The 26208-nt window shown below is 42.8% G+C and overlaps 1 protein-coding gene across 1 annotated transcript in view; it reads left to right on the top strand.

Annotated features, from left to right (window-relative positions):
- LOC120927992 (neurogenic locus notch homolog protein 2-like) overlaps positions 1–26208 on the top strand; it is a 74369-nt gene that overhangs the window by 16947 nt on the left and 31214 nt on the right. Inside the window, exons 8-19 of the mRNA XM_040339034.1 lie at positions 1023–1181; positions 2029–2172; positions 3294–3455; positions 6585–6728; positions 9030–9188; positions 10833–10976; positions 11819–11977; positions 14401–14544; positions 15582–15740; positions 20325–20468; positions 21503–21661; positions 23014–23157. Coding sequence (XP_040194968.1) covers positions 1023–1181; positions 2029–2172; positions 3294–3455; positions 6585–6728; positions 9030–9188; positions 10833–10976; positions 11819–11977; positions 14401–14544; positions 15582–15740; positions 20325–20468; positions 21503–21661; positions 23014–23157 — 1821 coding nt within the window. The remainder of the gene's footprint in view (positions 1–1022; positions 1182–2028; positions 2173–3293; positions 3456–6584; positions 6729–9029; positions 9189–10832; positions 10977–11818; positions 11978–14400; positions 14545–15581; positions 15741–20324; positions 20469–21502; positions 21662–23013; positions 23158–26208) is intronic.

The raw sequence follows: 26208 nt of genomic DNA, 5'->3' as shown, positions 1-26208 counted from the left end.
AGCTTGTCAAATTTTCGACAAGCCTAACAAGGAACTCGTCGAGGAAAGCAATGTTTCATTTACGACGAGTTCCTCGGTCGTGTGTACGAAGCCTAACAGAGAGTTAGGCCTCATAAACACGTCCGAGAATCTCGTCAGGAAAAAACAGTAGTTTTCCCTGATGAGATTCTTGGCAAGAAACTCTTACCGCCGGAGTGTACTGACTGTCATTTCAAAAGAACCGTGGTTCTCTTGAAAGTAAAGAACGCGGTGACGTCATCGCGTATGACGAGCATGCGCTCGTCACATTCGATGCCGTTGCCGCCTTCTTGCTTAACCCTACCTATGCCGTGGAAGCTTCCACGCATGCGTAGAAGTCATTTCGAGCATGCGCGGGTTTCCACTGCGACAGGTTAGTATACACACGATCAGGTTTCTCGTCGGGAAACAGGCCGACAAGAATCTCGACGAGAAAAAAAGGGAGCAGGTTCTCTTCTCGTCGAGATTCTGGCCAGATTTCCTGATGAGAAACCTGAATGCCTTGTACACACGAATGGGAATCTTGGCAAGAATCAGTTTTAATGCTGGTTTTTGCAGAGAAACCTGGTTGTGTGTACGAGGCCATAATCTCATCAGTCTGTTGCTTCTTTTACTGTTCAGTCACTAGAAACTGGGGGGGGGGGTCACAGCTGGCCAGACCATCTCAAACTTACATGAAAGTATTACATCTATATGTTTAACTGTTTACCTGGGCTTCAGCTTGCAAGAATTAGTGCTCTTATTCTATTGGCTCTCCCCTGACATAATCAATCCCTTCCTATGTACCATGATCCAATAGCTGTGGCCTCCATTGTTTTTTTACATTCAATAGTGAAAGTCTCCTATTCTTGGTTGCGTCTGCACATTACAGCGCCACCTCTAGGGGTTACTGTATGTGTGGTTAGAAGAATGAGTTCTGCATAAGCATCTGAAAACATATATGTGCAGTCTGTGAACATTATTAATTGCTATTTAAAATATATATTTTCAATTATTCCTCATAGATAAGGCTCAGTGCTTGGTAAATCCGGCTGACAGAACAGACTGCGGATATCCAGGAATTAGTTCTGAAGAATGCCATTCCAGAGGATGCTGCTTCAACTCATCTATTCCCGAAGTCAAATGGTGCTTCTTCGCCAACAACTATATTAACCTCCCTGACGGTATGATTATGTCAGATTCTTGCGTCTCAAAGTGGTACATTGTTTTACATGGAAATTTGGTGTTTTATATTGTAGGCCTGTAATTATTAGGAAGAATTAGGAATAGGGGTCGGATGCATGGATAGGGGGTGCACCCCTTATGGACGGGCCGCCGCTGCTTTCCAGAAAATTACACAGACAACTTCTTCTTTAACAAAACTCCATTTACTAAACATGAATAAAGTTAAATTTGAGGTAGCACATCAGTACATCTACATGGCTACCTAAAACAAAAAACAACTAACTGGCTGTGCATATTTTTCGATGTGCATTTGCTTGTGTTGTTGCATAGGGGTGCTACTGATTTGTGGTGATGTTCATACCTGAAAAGTTAGGAAGGCAGGAAGAATAAAGTCCATTGCTGAAGCTGCCCTAGGTAACGGGTGCCAGTGGAGGGCATGCAGTGAAACAAATTACATAGTACACCGTCCTCTCAGCAAAGCTTCCACACCGGACGGCCACAGACTAGGTTGGCTCCCCTCTATTTACAGTCTTATTTAATGGGAAGTGACACATATACAGGGAAAACCATGTAAAAAATATATCCTCTACATGCACCAGCCAAGACTTCAAGGTACACTTACAATAATGCTGTCAAGTAGACACCCTCCTACATGTGCTCTCATGGATCTCATCCGAGTGTGGGAGAATAAGCGCACTTTATTTAAAAGTACTCTTATTCTTTAAGTCACACATTTGGTGGAACATTTCTTAATGGTTCCTCTCTAGAACCTAAACCTTTTATGTACTGTCTGTAAACATTATTAATTGCTATTTCACAAATAATATTTTCAATTTTCACTCTTAGATAAGGCTCAGTGCTTGGTAAATCCGGCGGACAGAACAGACTGTGGATATCCAGGAATTAGTGCAGAAGAATGTCATTCCAGAGGATGTTGCTTCAACTCATCTATTCCAGAAGTCAAATGGTGCTTCTACCACAATGGCTACAGTAAGGGGTTTTATTATGCTATTATTTCCATTTTTATTATTATTATAATAAACAATTTTTATAGTGCTAATAGTTTCTGCAGTGCTGCACAATAACAACCAGTGTTAGTACCGGAATTTGACTTGGTATTAGCCTCTTACAATCCCTTATGTAGCAGAACTCAGACTTGGAGAGAAAGAAGCATCCTAAACAGCCAGTCATGTACTGTATGCTACAGTGCTCATGTGTTAACAAGGAACATGCTGATAGGAGGATTGTGTAGAGTAACAGAGAGTTAGGCCTCGTACACACGTCCGAGAATCTCGTCAGGAAAAACCCATCGTTTTCCCTGATGAGATTCTTGGCAAGAAACTCTTGCCGCCGGAGTGTACTGACTGTCATTTCAAAAGAGCCGTCGCCGCCATCTTGCTTCACCCTACCTATGCCTTGGAAGCTTCCACGCATGCGTAGAAGTCATTTCGAGCATGCACGGGTTTCCATGGCGACAGGTTAGTATACACACGATCGGTTTTCTATTCGGGAAACAGGCCGACAAGAATCTCGACGAGAAAAAAAGGGAGCAGGTTCTCTTCTCGTCGAGATTCTGGCCAGATTTCCTGATGAGAAACCTGAATGCCTCGTACACACGAATGGGAATCTTGGCAAGAATCAGTTTTCTTGCTGGTTTTTGCAGAGAAACCTGGTCGTGTGTACGAGGCCTTAATCTCATCAGTCTGTTGCTTCTTTTACTGTTCAGTCACTAGAAACTAGGGGGGGGGGGTTACAGCTAGCCAGACCATCTCAAACGTACATGAAAGTATTACATCTATATGTTTAACTGTTTACCTGGGCTTCAGCTTGCAAGAATTAGTGCTCTTATTCTATTGGCTCTCCCCTGACCTAATCAATCCCTTCCTATGTACCATGATCCAATAGCTGTGGCCTCCATTGTTTGTTTACATTCAATAGTGAAAGTCTCCTATTCTTGGTTGCGTCTGCACATTACAGCGCCACCTCTAGGGGTTACTGTATGTGTGGTTAGAAGAATGAGTTCTGCATAAGCATCTGAAAACATATATGTGCAGTCTGTGAACATTATTAATTGCTATTTAAAAAATAATATTTTTAATTATTCTTCATAGATAAGGCTCAGTGCTTGGTAAATCCGGCTGACAGAACAGACTGTGGATATCCAGGAATTAGTGCAGAAGAATGTCATTCCAGAGGATGCTGCTTCAACTCATCTATTCCCGAAGTCAAATGGTGCTTCTTTGCCAACAACTATATTATTAACCTCCCTGACGGTATGATTTTTTTTGTGTCTCAAAGCGGTACATTGTTTCACATGGAAATTTGGTGTTTTATATTGTAGGCCTGTAATTATTAGGAATAATTAGGAATAGGGGGTCAGATGCATGGATAGGGGGTGCACCCCTAATGGACGGGCCGCCGCTGCTTCCCAGTAAATTACACAGACAACTTCTTCTTTAACAAAACTCTATTTACTAAACATGAATAAAGTAAAATTTGAGATAGCTCATCAGTACAGCTGCCTAAAACAAAATACACCTAACTGGCTGTGCATATTTTTTTATGTGCATTTGCTTGTGTTGTTGCATAGGGGTGCTACTGATTTGTGGTGATGTTCATACCTGAAAAGTTAGGAAGTCAGGAAGAATAAAGTAAATTGATGAAGCTGCCCTAGGTAACGGGTGCCAGGGGAGAGGCATGCAGTGAAACAAATTACATAGTACACCGTCCTCTCAGAAAAGCTTCCACACCTAAAGGCCACAGACTAGGTTGGTTCCCCTCTATTTACAGTATGTCCTATTAAATGAGAAGTGACACACACATACAGGGGAAACCATGTCACAAAATATATCAATCCCCTACATCAGGGGTGCCCAACCGTGGCCTGCGGAGCCCTCTTATGTAGCCCGCGACCACTTGTTTTGGGATGGCGGGTCGGCAAGCCCAGATAGCAGGTTGCCGACCCTCCATCCCAGAGCCTCAGTGTTGTGAATGAAACTGCCGATAGAGGAAGCAAGTAGCTGCGGAGGGAGCAGAGGCGCATAAGCTATTGCTTCCTGTATAGCGCCAGCTCCTGTCACAGGCAGAGTGATAACAAATGCACTCTGCCTGGGACAGTAACATCTGGTGATACCTGAATTGTAGACTGTTATTAAAGGCAAATATATTACTAAAATCACAATGTATATATGGGCATATCTGTTCTGCAGTGGTTATTGCGCTGCTTTCAATCTGATCTGCAGTGCCCCTGCGGGTTACCTGCACTGAGCTATAGACTTCTAATATTATCTATGGGTTTGGTGCACTTTCAGAAAGTGCACTACACCTGCTGGATATAATACAAGTCTATGGCAAAGTCCAGCTAGCCCGCAGGAAAGCCACAGGTGCCCTGTGCTGCACCTGCCTCGTGTGGTAAACCATAGCACATCAGTGTGAAAGGGGCCTTAGGCCCTTTTCACGCAATCAGCCAATCGGACTCTCCATCCACCTCTATGGAGCGGCAGATGTAAATAAACCGTTTACACCCGCCTACCTCCAACTCTATCCGTTAAAAAAAAAACAGTAGGGGATCTATCCCCTTCCTTCTGGGTGGATCAGAGGGCTCATAGATTGTGAGCTGTGTCCGTGTTTGCTCTTCAAATGCAGTGTCATCCTCCCGCTCTGCTCATTGTGGCCTGTGACTGGTTGCCGAGTCCCTTAACCTCCCTGGCGGTATGATTCTTTCAGAAAAAACATGCTGAAAGCGGTACCATTATTTGCAAGAAAATTTGGCGTTTTATATTGTAGGTCTGTAATTTTTAGAAATAACTCACTTAAATCTGACCAAACAAGATTCTAATAGGCATCCCGGGTATGACATTTTTTTAAAAACAAAATTATAAATTATAATATAATAAATAATTATAAATAATTATAACAAATAATAATATAATTATAATAAAAATTATTCAATAATGTAATCAAATCAAAATCACTGAAATTTGCTCAGTTGCAGAATTGTCGCTGTCATTATTATTTTTTTTTTATGACGAATTTCCCCACAAATCGCTATCGCACAATTCTGCAAGTGATTATAATTTATTATCGCTGTTTTTTAGCTGATCTAAAAGGTAACGGGTGCCAGTGGAGGGGCATGCAGTGAAACAAATTACATAGTACACCGTCCTCTCAGCAAAGCTTCCACACCGGACAGCCACAGACTAGGTTTGCTCCCCTCTATTTACAGTATGTCTTATTTAATGGGAAGTGACACATATACAGGGGAAACCATGTCAAAAATATATCAATCCTCTACATGCACCAGCCAAGACTTCAAGGTACACTTAATGCTGTCAAGTAGACGCCCTCCTACATGTGCTCTCATGGATCTCATCCGAGTGAGGGAGAATAAGCGCACTTTGTTTAACCTCCCTGGCGGTATGATTCTTTCAGAAAAAACATGCTGAAAGCGGTACCATTATTTGCAAGGAAATTTGGCGTTTTATATTGTAGGCCTGTAATTTTTAGAAATAACTCACTTAAATCTGACCAAACAAGATTCTAATAGGCATCCCGGGTATGACATTTTTTTTAAAAACAAAATTATAAATTATAATATAATAAATAACTATAAATAATTATAACAAATAATAATATAATTATAATAAAAATTATTCAATAATGTAATCAACTCAAAATCACTGAAATTTGCTCAGTTGCAGAATTGTCGTTGTCATTATTTATTTTTTTTTATGACGAATTTCCCCACAAATCGCTATCGCACAATTCTGAAAGTGATTATCATTTATTATCGCTGTTTTCTAGCTGATCTAAAACTATTTTTGACATAAAGGGACACTTTTGGTTGCTATGGACAATCTACAGTTTGCAGGGAGAAAAAAAGGTTTTTATTATATAAAATGACATGCAGGACACTGGGCAGACCACTAGGGACAAGGGGGGTGTGTTTTTTTTACATACAGTACTGTAATCTATAAGATTACAGTATACTGTATGTAATGTGTTTGTTTACTTTTTTGAATTTGACGCCGTTCTCCGTCCCCGTGCGTCGTAACGTCGCAGGAAACGGAGATCGGCGGCACAGGAGGACGCTATGTGAATCGAGCGAGGTCCCGCTCGCTCACACAGCGCGGTGGCATCGCTGGATCCAGGGACAAGGTAAGTACATCCAGCGAGGCAAGCCCGAGTCTGACTCGGGGTTACCGATCCTAGCCCAAAAATCTCACCCCGAGTCAGATTTGGGTACACCGCCCAGGAGGTTAAAAGTACTCTTATTCTTTAAGTAACACATTTGGTGGAACATTTCTTAATGGTTCCTCTTAAGTACCTAAACCTTTTATGTACTGTCTGTAAACATTATTGATTGCTATTTCACAAATAATATTTTAAATTTTTACTCTTAGATAAGGCTCAGTGCTTGGTAAATCCGGCGGACAGAACAGACTGTGGATATCCAGGAATTAGTGTAGAAGAATGTCATTCCAGAGGATGTTGCTTCAACTCATCTATTCCCGAAGTCAAATGGTGCTTCTACCACAATGGCTACAGTAAGGGTTTTTCCTATACTATCATTTCCATTTTTATTATTATAATACACTATTTTTATAGTGCCAATAGTTTCTGGAGTGCTGCACAATAACAACCAGTTTTAGTACCCAAATTTGACTTGGTATTAGCCTCTTACAATCCCTTATGCAGCAGAACTCAGACTTATGGCTCGTACACACGATCCGAATATCGTACGAAAAATGTCATCCGAGGAAGAATCGTACGATAATCGGATTGTTAGTAAAGAGCTTTCGAGAGCCGATCATGACAGTTTATTTTATCGGACATGCACATAAATTTTCCTCGTACGATATCAGATTGTATGATTTTCGTTTAGTCAGTACAGTTCGTACGAAAATACAATACAAATACATTACAACACATGACATCACTTTCGATTTTTTTTTCTATCGTACGAGAATTTTCGTGACTTTAATAACCTATTTAATTTCGACTATTAAGCAAAAAAAAAGTTGTACGATGTGACGTATGATATTCGGATCATGTGTAGAGAGAAAGAAGCATCTTAAACAGCCAGCTATATACTGTATGTAACTATGTATGCTACACAGGGCCGTTTGAAGGAATTAGGGGGCCCCAAGCAGAATGGACATGGAGGCCCCCCCCCCCCACCGCGCGCACATCGCAGAACCACAGCAAGCAGAAAACCAACAGCCGGGTGGATGGAAGGGGTGATGGTGGGGCAAGATGAATTACTAGTGCCCCAGCATAGCATGAAATATAAAAGAGGGCTCCAAATGGTGTAGATCAACCAATGAATTTTATTTATAAAAAATATCTTACAAATCAGTGTAAATATAGCCAATAAAAGTTATCACAAATGGTAAAATATGAATAAAAGCAATGTGGGAAGCATAAAGATGCCAGCATCTTTATGCTTCCCACATTGCTTTTATTCATATTTTACCATTTTGTGATCACTTTCCATCTACCCGGCTGTGCTAGTGTGCCAGTGAGCTCTCTTCTTTCTATTCACAGTCACTGAGAGACTCTCACAATATAGCATCATTTGTTACAACTTGTGATTGTGTTTTCATTTTATTCACAATTTCTTTTACATATTGTCACCAGTGTAGTGCAACGTCATCATATGACGGCTGCATTTAATTATTTTTTTTACATACTGGTGACAGCATGTAAAAAAAATAATAATCCTTTTTCATTCAATTCTTTAAACTTTTTTAGTAAAAAAAAAAGAAAAACATACTGTAGTTTAGTGTCATCATAGTGACATAGTAGAAGTATAACAGACAGGCAGCCTGCCCCACTGTGTTAAGTTTCACCAAGTAGAATTTTAATGAGAGAAGTATACTGGCCAAAGGCTGGTCTTGGAGAGAGAGAGAATAGTGGCTGCCCATGGAAAGCAAGGTTGAAATGATAGATCCCCCCCATGTTTTGTTCTATTCTCACCTCCCCTTCTTACCTATAGCGTGGCCGAGCTCCTCTTCCTCCTGTCAGTCAGGTGTCCTGCTGTATTTTCGGAGACTCTGCGTCACGCATGCGCAGTACAAGGGGGGTCCTTATCCCCTGGGCAGAACTTATTCGGCAGAACACCGCCGGGTCCCTGCGCTACAGGAGATTCAGTTTCCTGTTCCCGGCCGGACTGAAAGGAAGTGAGCACTCAGTGTGCACTTCTTGTCAGTCCGGCCGGGAACTGGACACTGAATCTCCTGTACCGCGCGGTACTCGGCCAGACTGACAGGAGGAAAGAAGAGGAGCTTGGCCACGCTACAGCCTGGAAAGGGGAAGTTGGGGGCCCCAGGCCAGCTCGGGGCCCCAAGCAATTGTTTGCCTTGCCTGTCCTGTAGCGACGGGCCTGATGCTACAGTGCTCCTGTGCTAACAAGGAACATGCTGATAGGAGGAGTATGTAGAGTGACAGAGTGATAATCTCATCAGTCTGCTGTTTCTCCTATTACTGTTCAGTCACTAGAAGGGGGGGGGGGGCACAGCTGGCCAGACCTTCTCACACTTACATGAAAGTATTACATCTATATGTTTAATTGTTTACCTGGGCTACCTCCCTTTTGCAAGAGTAAGTGACCTAAACAATTCTATCCTATTTACCGTGATCCAATAGCTGTGGCCTCCATTGTTTGTTTACATTCAATGATGAAAAGCTCCCTTTCTTGGTTGCGTCTGCACATTACAGCGCCACCTCCAGGGGTATGTTTGGTTAGACAAATTAGTTCTTCATAAGCACCTGAAAAAATATATGTGCAGTCTGTGAACATTATTCATTGCTATTTAAAAAATAATCTTTTTAATTCTTCTTTTTAGATAAGGCTCAGTGCTTGGTAAATCCAGCTGACAGAACAGACTGCGGATATCCAGGAATTAGTTCTGAAGAATGCCATTCCAGAGGATGCTGCTTCAACTCATCTATTCCCGAAGTCAAATGGTGCTTCTTCGCCAACAACCAGATTAACCTCCCTGACGGTATGATTATGTCTGATTTTTGCGTCTCAAATCGGTACATTATTTCGCATGGAAATTTGGTGTTTTATATTGTAGGCCTGTAATTCTTAAGAATAACTCACTTAAATCTGTCCAAACAAGAGTCTAGACATCCCAGGTATGATGAAGTTTGAAACATGAAATCATAAATTATAATATAATAAATAACTATAAATAAATATAAAAATAATAATATAATAAGAAAACATTTTCTTCAATAATGTAATAAAATCAAAAACACAGAAATTTGCTCAGTCGCAGAATTGTCGCTGTCGTCACTTTCAGTGTCTGATGCTAGTACGGGCAGTTAGCAGAGGGCGGGCAGCGGCTCCAATGTCCTCTCCTTTTCTGTATCATGGTGGCTTCCGTCATGTGGCTCCTCCCAGGCATCCAATAGCATTGCCTGTCCTTTTAGTCAATCGGATGATGGGTCTCAAGACCCACTTCCTGATTGACCTGGAGAAGGATCAGTGTGGCGATAGCGAATATTCATTCGCTATTGTCACATAACTAGATGGGATCCCACCCTTTTTTAAAGCCTATTAGAGCTTCAAAAAACACACCCCTCTGCCATTGGAATCCATGCATGGATAGGGGGGCCGGGCCTGTGCGCCCCTAATGGACGGGCTGTCGCTGCTTCACAGCAAATTACACAGACAACCTTTTCTTTAACAAAACTCTATTTACTAAACATGAATAAAGTATATTTGAGGTAGAAAATCAGGACATCTACTTTGCATGCATGGCTGCATAAAACATAATACACCATACTGGCTGTGCATATTTTTGGCTGTGCATTTGCTTGTGTTGTTGCATAGTGGTATGCTACTGATTTGTGGTGATGTTCACACCTGAAAAGTTATGGAGTCAGGAAGGATAAAGTCCATTGCTGAAGCTGCCCTGGTAAGGGATGCCATTGGAGGGGGATGCAGTGAAACAAATTACATAGTACACCGTCCTCTCAGCAAAGCTCCCACACCGGACGGCCACAGACTAGGTTGGTTCCCCTGTATTTACAGTTTGTCCTATTAAACAGGAAGTGACACACATACAAGGGAAAGCATGTCACAAAATACATCAATCCCCTACATGCACCAGCCAAGACTTCAAAGTACACTTAGGCCTCATACACACGACCGAGTTTCTCGGCAAAAACCAGCAAGAAACTTGCTGGGAGATATTTTTTTGCCGAGGAAACTGGTCGTGTGTACATTTTCGTCGAGGAAACTGTCGAGAAACTTGATGAGCCAAAAAGAGAGCAAGTTCTTTATTTCCTCGACGGGAATGGAGAAACTTGCCTTGTCGAGTTCCTCGACAGCCTAACGAGGAACTCGATGAGGAAAACGATGTGTTTCGCCCGTCGAGTTCCTCGGTCGTGTGTACAAAGCTTCACAATGATGCTGTCAAGTAGACACCCTCCTACATGTGCTCTCATGGATCTCATCTGGATGAGGGTGGGATTGTTTAGGTCAGGGCAAAGGGACAAGAAGAATAAGCACACTTTGTTCACATATTTGGTGGGAAATTTCTTAATTGTTCCTCTTAAACACACAAACCTTTTATGTGCTGTCTGTAGACACTATTAATTGCTATTTCACAAATAATATTTTCAATTTTAACTCTTAGATAAGGCTCAGTGCTTGGTAAATCCGGCGGACAGAACAGACTGTGGATATCCAGGAATTAGTGCAGAAGAATGTCATTCCAGAGGATGTTGCTTCAACTCATCTATTCCCGAAGTCAAATGGTGCTTCTACCACAATGGCTACAGTAAGGGTTTTTCCTATACTATCATTTCCATTTTTATTATTCTAATACACTATTTTTATAGTGCCAATAGTTTCTGGAGTGCTTCACAATAATAACCAGTGTTAGTACCCAAATTTGACTTGGTATTAGCCTCTTACAATCCCTTATGTAGCAGAACTCAGACTTATGGCCCGTACACATGATCCGAATATCGTACGAAAAATTTCATCCGAGGAAGAATCGTACGATAATTGGATCGTTACTAAAGAGCTTTCAAGAGCCGATCATGACAGTTTATTTTATCGGACATGCACAAAAATTTTCCTCGTACGATACCAGATTGTATGATTTTCGTTTAGTCAGTATAGTTGGCGTACGAAAATACAATACAAATACATTACAACACATGACATCACTTTCGATTTTTTTTTCTATCGCACGAGAATTTTCATGACTTTAATAACCTATTTAATTTCTACTTGCGACTATTAAGCAAAAAAAAGTTGTACGATCTGACGTATGATATTCGGATCATGTGTACGGGGCATTAGAGAGAAAGAAGCATCCTAAACAGCCAGCTATACACTGTATGTAACTATGTATGCTACAGTGCTCCTGTGCTAACAAGGAACATGCTGATAGGAGGAGTGTGTAGAGTGACTGAGAGATAATCTCATCAGTCTGCTGTTTCTCCTATTACTGTTCAGTCACTAGAAGGGGGGGGGGGCACAGCTGGCCACATCCAGGGGTATGTTTGGTTAGACAAATTAGTTCTTCATAAGCACCTGAAAAAATATATGTGCAAGTCTGTGAACATTATTTATTGCTATTTCAAAAATAATCTTTTTGATTCTTCTTCTTAGATAAGGCTCAGTGCTTGGTAAATCCAGCTGACAGAACAGACTGCGGATATCCAGGAATTAGTGCAGAAGAATGCCATTCCAGAGGATGCTGCTTCAACTCATCTATTCCCGGAGTCAAATGGTGCTTCTTCGCCAACAACCAGATTAACCTCCCTGATGGTATGATTATGTCTGATTTTTGCGTCTCAAAGCGGTACATTTTTTTGCATGGAAATTTGGTGTTTTATATTGTAGGCCTGTAATTCTTAAGAATAACACACTTAAATCTGTCCAAACAAGAGTCTAGACATGCCAGGTAAGATGAAGTTTGAAACATGAAATCATACATTATAATATAATAAATAACTATAAATAAATATAAAAATAATAATATAATAAGAATACATTCTCTTCAATAATGTAATCAAATCAAAAACACAGAAATTTGCTCAGTCGCAGAATTGTCGCTGTCGTCACTTTCAGTGTCTGATGCTCGTACGGGCAGTTGGCAGAGGGCGGGCAGCGGCTCCAATGTCCTCTTTTTTTATGTATCATGGCGGCTTCCGTCGTGTGGCTCCTCCCACCTCCTCCCAGGCATCCAATAGCATTGCCTGTCCTTTTAGTCAATCGGATGATGGGTCTCAAGACCCGCCTCCTGATTGACCTGGAGATGGATCAGTGTGGCGATAGCGAATATTCATTCACTATTGTCACATAACTAGATGGGATCCCACCCTTTTTTAAAGCCTATTAGAGCTTCAAAAAAACACACCCCTCTGCCATTGGAATCCATGCATGGATAAGGGGGCCGGGCCTGTGCGCCCCTAATGGACGGGCCGCCGCTACTTGCCAGCAAATTACACAGACAACTTTTTCTTTAACCTCACTGGCGGTAGGATTCTTTCAGAAAAAAGGTGCTGAAAGAGGTACCATTATTTGCAAGGAAATTTGGAGTTTTATACTGTAGGTCTGTAATTCTTAGGAATAACTCACTTAAATCTGACCAAACAAGAGTCTTGTAGGCATCCCGGGTATGACATTTTTTTTAAAAACAAAATTATAAATTATAATATAATAAATAATTATAAATAATTATAAAAAATAATAATATAATTATAATAAAAATTATTCAATAATGTAATCAACTCAAAATCACTGAAATTTGCTCAGTTGCAGAATTGTCGCTGTCATTACTTTTATTTTTTTATGACAAATTTCCCCACAAATCGCTATCGCACAATTCTGCAAGTGATTATAATTTATTATTGCTGTTTTCTAGCTGCTCTAAAACCATTTTTGACATAAAAAGACACTTTTGGTTGCTATGGACAATCTACAGTTTGCAGGCAGAAAGAACAGTTTTTATTATATAAAAGTACACGTAGGGCACTGGACAGACCACTAGGGACAAGGGGGGTGTGTATTTTTTACATACAGTACTGAAATCTATAATATTACAGTATACGTTTGTTTACATTTTTGAATTTGGCGCCGTTCTCCGCTCCCGTGCGTTGTAACGTCGCAGGGAAACGGAGATCAGCGGCACAGGAGGACGCTGTGTGAATCGAGCGAGGTCCCGCTCACTCACACAGCGTGGTGGCATCGCTGGATCCAGGGACAAGGTAAGTAAACACTGCCTGTGGATCCAGCGAGGCGAGCCCGAGTCTGACTCGGGGTTACCGATCCTAGCACAAAAATCTAACCCCGAGTCAGACTCGGGAATACCGCCAGGGGGGTTAACAAAACTCTATTTACTAAACATGAATAAAGTATATTTGAGGTAGCACATCAGTACATCTACTTTGCATGCATGGCTGCATAAAACATAATACACCATACTGGCTGTGCATATTTTTGGCTGTGCATTTGCTTGTGTTGTTGCATAGTGGTATGCTACTGATTTGTGGTGATGTTCACACCTGAAAAGTTATGGAGTCAGGAAGGATAAACTCCATTGCTGAAGCTGCCCTGGTAAGGGATGCCATTGGAGGGGGATGCAGTGAAACAAATTACATAGTACACCGTCCTCTCAGCAAAGCTCCCACACCGGACGGCCACAGACTAGGTTGGTTCCCCTGTATTTACAGTTTGTCCTATTAAACGGGAATTGACACACATACAAGGGAAAGCATGTCACAAAAAACTTGCTGGGAGATATTTTTTTGCCGAGGAAACCGGTCGTGTGTACATTTTCGTCGAGGAAACTGTCGAGAAACTCAAGGCGCCAAAAAGAGAGCAAGTTCTCTATTTCCTCGACGGGAATGGAGAAACTTGCCTTGTCGAGTTCCTCGACAGCCTAACGAGGAACTCGATGAGGAAAACGATGTGTTTCGCCCGTCGAGTTCCTCGGTCGTGTGTACAAAGCTTCACAATGATGCTGTCAAGTAGACACCCTCCTACATGTGCTCTCATGGGTCTCATCTGGATGAGGGTGGGATTGTTTAGATCAGGGCAAAGGGACAAGAAGAATAAGCGCACTTTGTTCACATATTTGGTGGGAAATTCCTTAATTGTTCCTCTTAAACACACAAACATTTTATGTGCTGTCTGTAGACATTATTAATTGCTATTTCACAAATAATATTTTCAATTTTAACTCTTAGATAAGGCTCAGTGCTTGGTAAATCCGGCAGACAGAACAGACTGTGGATATCCAGGAATTAGTGCAGAAGAATGTCATTCCAGAGGATGTTGCTTCAACTCATCTATTCCCGAAGTCAAATGGTGCTTCTACCACAATGGCTACAGTAAGGGTTTTTCCTATGCTATCATTTCCATTTTTATTATTATAATACACTATTTTTATAGTGCCAATAGTTTCTGGAGAGCTGCACAATAACAACCAGTGTTAGTACCCAAATTTGACTTGGTATTAGCCTCTTACAATCCCTTATGTAGCAGAACTCAGACTTATGGCCCGTACACACGATCCGAATATCGTACGAAAAATGTAATCCGTGGAAGAATCGTACGATAATCGGATCGTTAGTAAAGAGCTTTCGAGAGCCGATCACGACAGTTTATTTTATTGGACATGCACAAAAATTTTCCTCGTACGATATCAGATTGTATGATTTTCATTTAGTCAGTATAGTTGGCGTAAGAAAATACAATACAAATACATTACAACACATGACATCACTTTCGATTTTTCTTTCTATCGTACGAGAATATTCGTGACTTTAATAACCTATTTAATTTCTACTTGCGACTATTAAGCAAAAAAAAGTTGTACGATCTGACGTATGATATTCGGATCATGTGTACGGGGCATTAGAGAGAAATAACCATCCTAAACAGCCAGCTATATACTGTATGTAACTATGTATGCTACAGTGCTCCTGTGCTAACAAGGAACATGCTGATAGGAGGAGTGTGTAGAGTGACAGAGAGATTAATCTCATCAGGCTGCTGTTTCTCCTATTACTGTTCAGTCACTAGAAGGGGGGGACACAGCTGGCCAGACCTTCTCACACTTACATGAAAGTATTACATCTATATGTTTAATTGTTTACCTGGGCTACCTCCCTTTTGCAAGAGTAAGTGACCTAAACAATCCTATCCTATTTACCATGATCCAATAGCTGTGGCCTCCATTGTTTGTTTACATTCAATGATGAAAAGCTCCCTTTCTTGGTTGCGTCTGCACATTACAGCGCCACCTCCAGGGGTATGTTTGGTTAGACAAATTAGTTCTTCATAAGCACCTGAAAAAATATATGTGCAGTCTGTGAACATTATTAATTGCTATTTCAAAAATAATCTTTTTAATTCTTCTTCTTAGATAAGGCTCAGTGCTTGGTAAATCCAGCTGACAGAACAGACTGCGGATATCCAGGAATTAGTGCAGAAGAATGCCATTCCAGAGGATGCTGCTTCAACTCATCTATTCCCGAAGTCAAATGGTGCTTCTTCGCCAACAACCAGATTAACCTCCCTGACGGTATGATTATGTCTGATTTTTGCGTCTCAAAGCGGTACATTATTCCGCATGGAAATTTGGTGTTTTATATTGTAGGCCTGTAATTCTTAAGAATAACTTAAATCTGTCCAAACAAGAGTCTAGACATCCCAGGTATGATGAAGTTTGAAACATGAAATCATAAATTATAATATAATAAATAACTATAAATAATAATAATATAATAAGAATACATTTTCTTCAATAATGTAATCAAATAAAAAACACAGAAATTTTCTCAGTCGCAGAATTGTCGCTGTCGTCACTTTCAGTGTCTGATGCTCGTACGGGCAGTTGGCAGAGGGCGGGCAGCGGCTCCAATGTCCTCTCCTTTTCTGTATCATGGTGGCTTCCGTCGTGTGGCTCCTCCCACCTCCTCCCAGGCATCCAATATCATTGCCTGTGCTTTCAGCCAATCGGATGATGGGTCTCAAGACCCGCTTCCTGATTGACCTGGACAAGGATCAGTGTGGAGATATGGAATATTCATTCACTATTGTCACATAACTAGATGGGATCCCACCCTTTTTTAAAGCCTATTAGAGCTTCAAAAAACACACCCCTCTGCCATTGGAATCCATGCATGGATAGGGGGGCCAGGCCTGTGCGCCCCTAATGGACGGGCCACCGCTGCTTCCCAGCAAATTACACAGACAACTTTTTCTTTAAAAAACTCTATTTACTAAACATGAATAAAGTATTGTGACGGTATCGGTATGATATCCCCGTCAAGCATTCCCTCCTCTCCATACAAGAACATCACAGGATTCCCCACACATGAGTCAAGACTGGATGCTGGAACCAAGACACTTTATTGACACAAAAACTCAGCTTATATGTGGTTACAGCCTGTTAGGAACGCCCCCCTCACACAGTGGGGTTTCCCGTACAGATTATAGGAGACAAGTCGGAGCCGACCATGCAGACACATTTCTTTAGATAAAGACATCACTGGAGTTAATTACTACACTGAAGCAATCAGAATAATTAACATACTACTTCTCTAATCATTTAGCCTGATGATACAATACACATCTTTTAAGGGTAAACACAGATCTTCTTTACACAACACAATAGATCAATTAACCTTTAGAATAGTGAGGGGACATTAGCACGTCAATAACCTGTCAGAGGAATGAATCCACATGAAATTCCTTTCTACCTCTACCCATGGCTAGCAGGGAGCAGTACACTGAGACATATAGGCAAATGTATCACAATGGCCCCCCTTTTGCTCCCTGCTCCGGCAAATCCGGTTGGACCTTTCCTGGTCCAGTAGGGTTGACGGGTTTAGAGCTTTTAGTCCGAGGTTAACTCCGTTTGGCATGACTGACCTCCCTTGGCAACTGCTTCAGACTCAGGTATGTCACCGGGTCGTCAGATCACACGCCGGTCAGTCCCCAAGTCTTTGTGCGATCTGCAAAGTCACCAGAAGTCAGTGTGAAGACAGCGAATGGGTCTGTGCGCCGCCGTCTAGGTGTCCCGCTATGGGAGGGGCAGGTTATGGCTCTGAAGTGACAATCACAGGAGATTCATAAAAAGAAAAAGTTATATTTGTTGAAATGCTGTAGCACTGGTGCTCAGAGTCCGGGGGGGGGAAGAGGGGACTCAGAGCCCCATAAGGTCAGCCACCCCCTGCTCCCTCCGCAGCCGCCGGTTCTCCTCTTTGAGCTTCTCCAGCTCCATCTCCAGTTCATGGAGCCTGGGGGGGTCAGCCCGCTGTGACCTCAGGTGGTTGTTCTCCTCCTCCATGCGGCTTATCCACTCCTCCAGCTCTATGTACTCACGGATCAGATCCTGCTTGCTCATGTCCTGCAGGCTTTCCACGTGGTCCTTCATCATCAGGAACTGGGTGGTGGTGTAAGGGGCCACCGGTGGGCCCTTGGCGAACATCTCGGCCCGCATCTGGGGCGCCCGCTGCGATTCCATCTCCTCCAGTCGCTTCTTCTCCTCCCAGGTCCGCTGGTTATATGACTTCCAGGACCTCTTCTTCTTGGAGGGTAGCTGGCGGTGCCTCTTTCTGCCCAGCTCCCTCCAAGGCCCCTCCGGCTCATGGCTGTCGCCCATGACCAGCTGACAATGGTGTTCCCTGTTGTCCGTAATAACAGATTGTACCATGAGGGCTTCGTAAGGGGTGCCCAATGGTTCTTCCTGACCCAGCTCCTGGGGATCCCAAGCCGAGTCTACACAATGGGCTGCTGCTGGTGGGCGGTACCCAGGTTGAGACCAATTTGACCTGGTGTTGTCATTCATGGGGCAATTCTGCTTGAAGTGACCCAACTGTTTGCACCGGAAGCAGCGTTGTTCGTTGTCCTCCTGGCGTGGGTAGCGAGGGCTATATGTCATCGGTCTGTTAGGCGGTTGGTATCTAGCGGCTGGTGGGTGTGAGGGCGCCGTTGGTTGTGGGGGTTGTACCCGTGGTGTGACCTGGTTTGTCTTGCGAGTATCCGCATATTCATCCGCCAACTTCGCGGCCTCTGGTAGAGTCATGGGCCTGCGATCTCTCACCCAATCCTTGACGTCCGTCTGGATGTGATTGTAAAATTGCTCCAGGAGCATTAGTTGCAAAATGTCCTCTGCGGTGGTGGCCTGGCTGCTGTTAACCCAGTTAGAGGCCGACAGGGACAACTGGCATGCCCATTCTGCGTAAGAGTCTTTCGTGGTTTTGCGTGAGTCCCTGAACTTCTGTCGGTGGGACTCTGGAGTTACCGCATAACGAGCCAGGAGCACTTCTTTAACCCTGGCGTAGCTATGGATATCCTGATCTGGCACGGTCCGGAAAGCATCAGAAGCTTTGCCTGACAGTTTGCCTGACAATATTGCAACCCACTCTCTTCTAGCTATTCGGTGCAGGTTACATTGTCGCTCAAAATCCGCCAGGTAGTTATCAATTTCACAGTCCTTTTCATCAAAAGCTTTAAAAGCGCTAAACGGAATCTTCCTTGCGTCTGCTGTGCTGTACTCACTGTTCGGAGAAGGTGCGGCTGCTTGTTGGACTGCTGCCAGTTTTAACTGTAGTTCTGCGTCCCTTATTTGTTTATCCTTCTGTAGTTCTGCATCCCTTATTTGTTTAGCCTTCTGTAGCTCTGCGTTTACTAACAGGTCCATCACTTTCAGCACCACATCCGGCGTTGGGTTCGGGCCGAACCACGCTAGATTCTCTCTCATTAGCTTGTTGGCTGGCGATTCCTCCTCCTGAATCACTGGTGTATCCATCTCTTGTACTGCTGGCGTTGCTGCAATCCCGTCCTCCTGGTCTATCTCCATTGATTCCGCTATGATGACCCGCTTGGTTTTGTCGCTAGAAATCCTTCCAGTAGTTCTTCCAGTGTCTGCTTGGAATCCGGGTGTGAAGGAGAGTAGAAGGGAAGATCCCGCTGCTGCCAACCAATTTGTGACGGTATCGGTATGATATCCCCGTCAAGCATTCCCTCCTCTCCATACAAGAACATCACAGGATTCCCCACACATGAGTCAAGACTGGATGCTGGAACCAAGACACTTTATTGACACAAAAACTCAGCTTATATGTGGTTACAGCCTGTTAGGAACGCCCCCCTCACACAGTGGGGTTTCCCATACAGATTATAGGAGACAAGTCGGAGCCGACCATGCAGACACATTTCTTTAGATAAAGACATCACTGGAGTTAATTACTACACTGAAGCAATCAGAATAATTAACATACTACTTCTCTAATCATTTAGCCTGATGATACAATACACATCTTTTAAGGGTAAACCCAGATCTTCTTTACACAACACAATAGATCAATTAACCTTTAGAATAGTGAGGGGACATTAGCACGTCAATAACCTGTCAGAGGAATGAATCACACATGAAATTCCTTTCTACCTCTACCCATGGCTAGCAGGGAGCAGTACACTGAGACATATAGGCAAATGTATCACAAGTATATTTGAGGTAGCACATCAGTACATCTAATTTGCATGCATGGCTGCATAAAACATAATACACCATACTGGCTGTGCATATTTTTGGCTGTGCATTTGCTTGTGTTGTTGCATAGTGGTATGCTACTGATTTGTGGTGATGTTCACACCTGAAAAGTTATGGAGTCAGGAAGGATAAAGTCCATTGCTGAAGCTGCCCTGGTAATGGATGCCATTGGAGGGGCATGCAGTGAAACAAATTACATAGTACACAATCCTCTCAGCAAAGCTCCCACACCGGACGGCAACAGACTAGGTTGGTTCCCCTGTATTTACAGTTTGTCCTATTAAACGGGAATTGACACACATATAAGGGAAAGCATGTTACAAAATACATCAATCTCCTACATGCACCAGCCAAGACTTCAAGTTACACTTACAATGAAGATGTCAAGTAGACACCCTCCTACATGCGCTCTCATGGATCTCATCTGGATGAGGGTGGGATTGTTTAGGTCAGGGCAAAGGGACAAGAAGAATAAGCGCACTTTGTTCACATATTTGGTGGGAAATTTCTTAATTGTTCCTCTTAAACACACAAACCTTTTATGTACTGTCTGTAAACATTATTAATTGCTATTTCACAAATAATATTTTAAATTTTAACTCTTAGATAAGGCTCAGTGCTTGGTAAATCCGGCGGACAGAACAGACTGTGGATATCCAGGAATTAGTCCCGAAGAATGCCATTCCAGAGGATGTTGCTTCAACTCATCTATTCCCGAAGTTAAATGGTGCTTCTACCACAATGGCTACAGTAAGGGTTTTTTCTATACTATCATTTCCATTTTTATTATTATAATACACTATTTTTATAGTGCCAATAGTTTCTGGAGTGCTGCACAATAACAACCAGTGTAAGTACCCACATTTGACTTGGTATTAGCCTCTTACAATCCCTTATGTAGCAGAACTCAGACTTATGGCCCGTACACACGATCCGAATATCGTACGAAAAATGTCATCCGAGGAAGAATCGTACGATAATCGGATCGTTAGTAAAGAGCTTTCGAGAGCCGATCATGACAGTTTATTTTATCGGACATGCACAAAATTTTTCCTCGTACGATACCAGATTGTATGATTTTCATTTAGTCAGTATAGTTGGCGTACGACAATACAAATACATTACAACACATGACATCACTTTCAATTTTTTTTTCTATCATACGAGAATTTTTGTGACTTTAATAACCTATTTAATTTCTACTTGCGACTATTAAGCAAATAAAATTGTACGATGTGACGTATGATATTCGGATCATGTGTACGGGGCATTAGAGAGAAATAACCATCCTAAACAGCCAGCTATATACTGTATGTAACTTTGTATGCTACAGTGCTCATGTGCTAACAAGGAACATGCTGATAGGAGGAGTGTGTAGAGTGACAGAGATAATCTCATCAGTCTGCTGTTTCTCCTATTACTGTTCAGTCACTAGAAGGGGGGGGGGGGGGCACAGCTGGCCAGACCTTCTCACACTTACATGAAAGTATTACATCTATATGTTTAATTGTTTACCTGGGCTACCTCCCTTTTGCAAGAGTAAGTGACCTAAACAATGCTATCCTATTTACCATGATCCAATAGCTGTGGCCTCCATTGTTTGTTTACATTCAATGATGAAAGGCTCCCTTTCTTGGTTGCGTCTGCACATTACAGCGCCACCTCCAGGGGTATGTTTGGTTAGACAAATTAGTTCTTCATAAGCACCTGAAAAAATATATGTGCAGTCTGTGAACATTATTCATTGCTATTTCAAAAATAATCTTTTTAATTCTTCTTCTTAGATAAGGCTCAGTGCTTGGTAAATCCAGCTGACAGAACAGACTGCGGATATCCAGGAATTAGTGCAGAAGAATGCCATTCCAGAGGATGCTGCTTCAACTCATCTATTCCCGGGGTCAAATGGTGCTTCTTCGCAAACAACCAGATTAACCTCCCTGACGGTATGATTATGTCTGATTTTTGCCTCTCAAAGCGGTACATTATTTCGCATGGAAATTTGGTGTTTTATATTGTAGGCCTGTAATTCTTAAGAATAACTCACTTAAATCTGTCCAAACAAGAGTCTAGACATCCCAGGTATGATGAAGTTTGAAACATGAAATCATAAATTATAATATAATAAATAACTATAAATAAATATAAAAATAATAATATAATAATAATACATTTTCTTCAATAATGTAATCAAATCAAAAACACAGAAATTTGCTCAGTCGCAGAATTGTCACTGTCGTCACTTTCAGTGTCTGATGCTCGTACGGGCGGGCAGCGGCTCCAATGTCCTCTCCTTTTCTGTATCATGGCGGCTTCCGTTGTGTGGCTCCTCCCACCTCCTCCCAGGCATCCAATAGTATTGCCTGTCCTTTTAGCCAATCGGATGATGGGTCTCAAGACCCGCTTTCTGATTGACCTGGAGAAGGATCAGTGTGGCGATAGCGAATATTCATTCGCTATTGTCACATAACTAGATGGGATCCCACCCTTTTTTAAAGCTTATTAGAGCGTCAAAAAAACACACCCCTCTGCCATTGGAATCCATGCATTGATAGGGGAGCCGGGCCTGTGCGCCCCTAATAGACGGGCTGCCGCTGCTTCCCAGCAAATTACACAGACAACTTTTTCTTTAACAAAACTCTATTTACTAAACATGAATAAAGTTATATTTGAGGTAGCACATCAGTACATCTACTTTGCATGCATGGCTGCATAAAACATAATACACCATACTGGCTGTGCATATTTTTGGCTGTGCATAGTGGTATGCTACTGATTTGTGGTGATGTTCACACCTGAAAAGTTATGGAGTCAGGAAGGATAAAGTCCATTGCTGAAGCTGCCCTGGTAATGGATGCCATTGGAGGGGCATGCAGTGAAACAAATTACATAGTACACCGTCCTCTCAGCAAAGCTCCCACACCGGACGGCCACAGACTAGGTTGGTTCCCCTGTATTTACAGTTTGTCCTATTAAACGGGAATTGACACACATAAAAGGGAAAGCATGTCACAAAATACATCAATCCCCTACATGCACCAGCCAAGACTTCAAGGTACACTTAATATGATGCTGTCAAGTAGACACCCTCCTACATGTGCTCTCATGGATCTCATCTGGATGAGGGTGGGATTGTTTAGGTCAGGGCAAAGGGACAAGAAGAATAAGCGCACTTTGTTCACATATTTGGTGGGAAATTTCTTAATTGTTCCTCTTAAACACACAAACCTTTTATGTGCTGTCTATAGACATTATTAATTGCTATTTCACAAATAATATTTTCAATTGTAACTCTTAGATAAGGCTCAGTGCTTGGTAAATCCGGTGGACAGAACAGACTGTGGATATCCAGGAATTAGTGCAGAAGAATGCCATTCCAGAGGATGTTGCTTCAACTCATCTATTCCCGAGGTCAAATGGTGCTTCTACCACAATGGCTACAGTAAGGGTTTTTCATATGCTATCATTTCCATTTTTATTATTATAATACACTATTTTTATAGTGCCAATAGTTTTTGCAGTGCTGCACAATAACAACCAGTGTAAGTACCTGAATTCGACTTGGTATTAGCCTCTTAGGCCTCGTACACACGACCGAGGAACTCTTCGTAAATTAAACATTGTTTTCCTCGACGAGTTCCTTGTTAGGCTTGTCGTGAAACTTGACAAGCTTTCTTTGCGTACACACTGTCAAGACCAAATCTCGTCATTCTCAAACGCGGTGACGTACAACACATACGACGGCTGGGGAAGTTCGATTCCACTGGCACAACCCTTGGCGCTGCTTTTGCTAATCTCATGTTACTGCGTGTTAATTAAAAGTTTGGTAGGAAACGATTTGCACTTTTCAGTCTGTTACAGCGTGACAAATGTGCTATCTCCATTGCAAACGCTACTTTTACCGAAGGTGCGCTCCCGTCTCATACTTAATTCTGAGCATGCGTGGGTTTCTAAGCATACACACAAACATGTTTCTCGTCGAAAACCAGCCCGACGAGGAACACGACAAGGAAATTGAGACTCCCGTCGAGGAAAAAGAGAACTTGTTCTCTTTTTTCCTCGTCGAGTTCCTCAACAGTTTTCTCGATGAAAAGCATACACACGACCATTTTCCTCAGCAAAAAAGCTCTGCCACCAAGTTTCTTGATGGATTCTGTAGAGTAAAACGGTCGTGTGTACGAGGCCTTACAATCCCTTATATAAAAGAACTCTGGGAAGACTGGTAGAGAAAGAAGCACCCTAAACAGCCATTCATATACTGTATGCTACAGTGATCATGCGCTAATAAGGAACTGGCCTGACCTGCTCACACTGTAAATATTTCATATATATGTTTAACTGTTAGCCTGGGCTTCAGCTTTCAAAAATTAGTGCCCTTATTCTTTTAGCTCTCCCCTGATCTAAACAATCGTACCAAACATTGTTTGTTTACATTCAATACAGGCAGGGATCAGGGGCCCATATGGTGTAGAAAAATAGAAAAAGTCCCAGTGCCATCTGTCTCTGTGGCTACTGGTCCCAGCAACACCTCTTCAGGCACTGCCAGCCCCCTGGCTGCAGCTGCTGCTTTCCACTGCCCATGCTCATTTACCAGCCCTCCTGAATGTCTCTTTGGAACTCCTGGAGACTTGCCCGGCAGTGTTCTCCTACTTTCCTCTCTTGCTCCTCCTATTCCTCCTGTCCAGGACACCTCCACATTTTCTTGGAGGGCCCCATCCACACCCGAGCCCAGGCCCAAGATCACCCCCCCCCCCAGACTGGGGAGCTCCCTCCAAGGCCCCGACAGCCTAACACTCTATCTTCCACCCGATCAACTCCTCCCCAGCTGGGCTGTCCCTGAGTATTTAAAGAGGCCTGCCCCCTAAAAATCCAAGTTGGGAATGGTCCAGGGCTCCCTAGAATATTCCAGGTGGCTCCACCTCCCCTCCAGCCTCTCTTTCCAGAAAGCACTACAAGATTCTAGAAAGAAGTAGGAGGTCCTAGTGATGCCACCTGTGAGTCACCCTGATCTAATCCGAGCCACATCTAACCCAGATCACAAAACACACTCAGGCCTCGTACACACGACCGAGTAACTCATCTGGCGAAACACATAATTTTCCTCGTCGAGTTCCTTGTTAGGCTTGTCGAGGAACTCGACAAGCTTGCTTTGCGTACACACAGTCAAGACAAAATCTCCTCGTTATCAAACGCGGTGACATACAAGACATAGGACGGCAGGGGAAGTTTGATTCCACTTGCACAACTCTTGGGGCTGCTTTTGCTAATCTCATGTGTTTGCGTGTTAAAGCGGGAGTTCACCCATTTGTTAAATTTTTTTTTTTCTCCCCTTAGCTTCCTGCTCGTTTGGTCTAGGGGAATCGGCTATTTGTATTAAAATATGAGCCGTACTTACCCGTTTTCGAGCTGCATCTTCTTCCGTCGCTTCCGGGTATGGGTCTTCGGGAGCGGGCATTCCTTCTTGATTGATAGCCTTCCGAGAGGCTTCCGACGGTCGCATCCATCGCGTCACTCGTAGCCGAAAGAAGCCGAACGTCGGTGCGGCTCTATACTGCGCCTGCGCACCGACGTTCGGCTTCTTTCGGAAAATTGTGACGCGATGGATGCGACCGTCGGAAGCCTCTCGGAAGACTGTCAATCAAGAAGGAACGCCCATTCCCGAAGCCCATACCCGGAAGCGACGGAGAGGATGCATCTCGTAAACGGGTAAGTACTGCACATATTTTAAAATAAATAGCCGATTCCCCTAGTAAAAACGAGCAGGAATCTAAGGGGGAAAAGTGCCCTCTAAGGGTGAACCCCCGCTTTAAGTAAAAGTTTGGTAAGAGACTATTTGCACTTTTCAGTCTGTTACAGCTTTAAAAATGTGTTCTCTCCATTACAAATGCTACTTTTACTCCCGTCTCATACTTTATTATGAGCAAGCGTGGGTTCCTTAGCATACACACACTCGAGTTTCTCGTCAGAAACCAGCCCGACGAGGAACTCGACGAGCCAATTTGACTCCCGTCGAGAAAAAAGAGAACTTGCTCTCTTTTTGGCTCGACGAGTTCCTCGACAGTTTCCTCAATGAAAAGTGTACACACTGGCTGCCAGCCAAGCCTGGAGATTTACCTGTCCTAAAAAAACACTTTACTCTCCTAGCACACTAGTGGGTGCTACATAGATAAGGTAGGGGATTCAAAAGGAAAAGAGAGGCCTTAAATCCATCCTAAGCATGGAAGTATGTGATTAAGTAGCTAGAGAGCAGCGGTGAAAAGCACCATGGTCATGCCTGCTTAATGCGACCCCACCTCTATGGGGCTCATCTACTTTCTATAATGTGAAGGTGTGGCCAGGAGAGAGAGCCTTTTACAACTGAATGTAAACAAGCTCTGGAGTCTACGTATGAGCAGCTCAAGACAGCTGTAGCCCCCTGAATTTTGCCCCCTAGGGGCCACTCGGGAGTATTATGATAGCTTCTTCATACACTTCAGTAAATTTGGGGTCTCAC

Source organism: Rana temporaria, chromosome 2, assembly GCF_905171775.1.
Source record: "Rana temporaria chromosome 2, aRanTem1.1, whole genome shotgun sequence".
In the NCBI taxonomy this organism is placed as follows: domain Eukaryota; kingdom Metazoa; phylum Chordata; class Amphibia; order Anura; family Ranidae; genus Rana; species Rana temporaria.
Note: the sequence above shows the minus strand (reverse complement) of the source record. Positions and strands in the feature narration are given on the sequence as shown.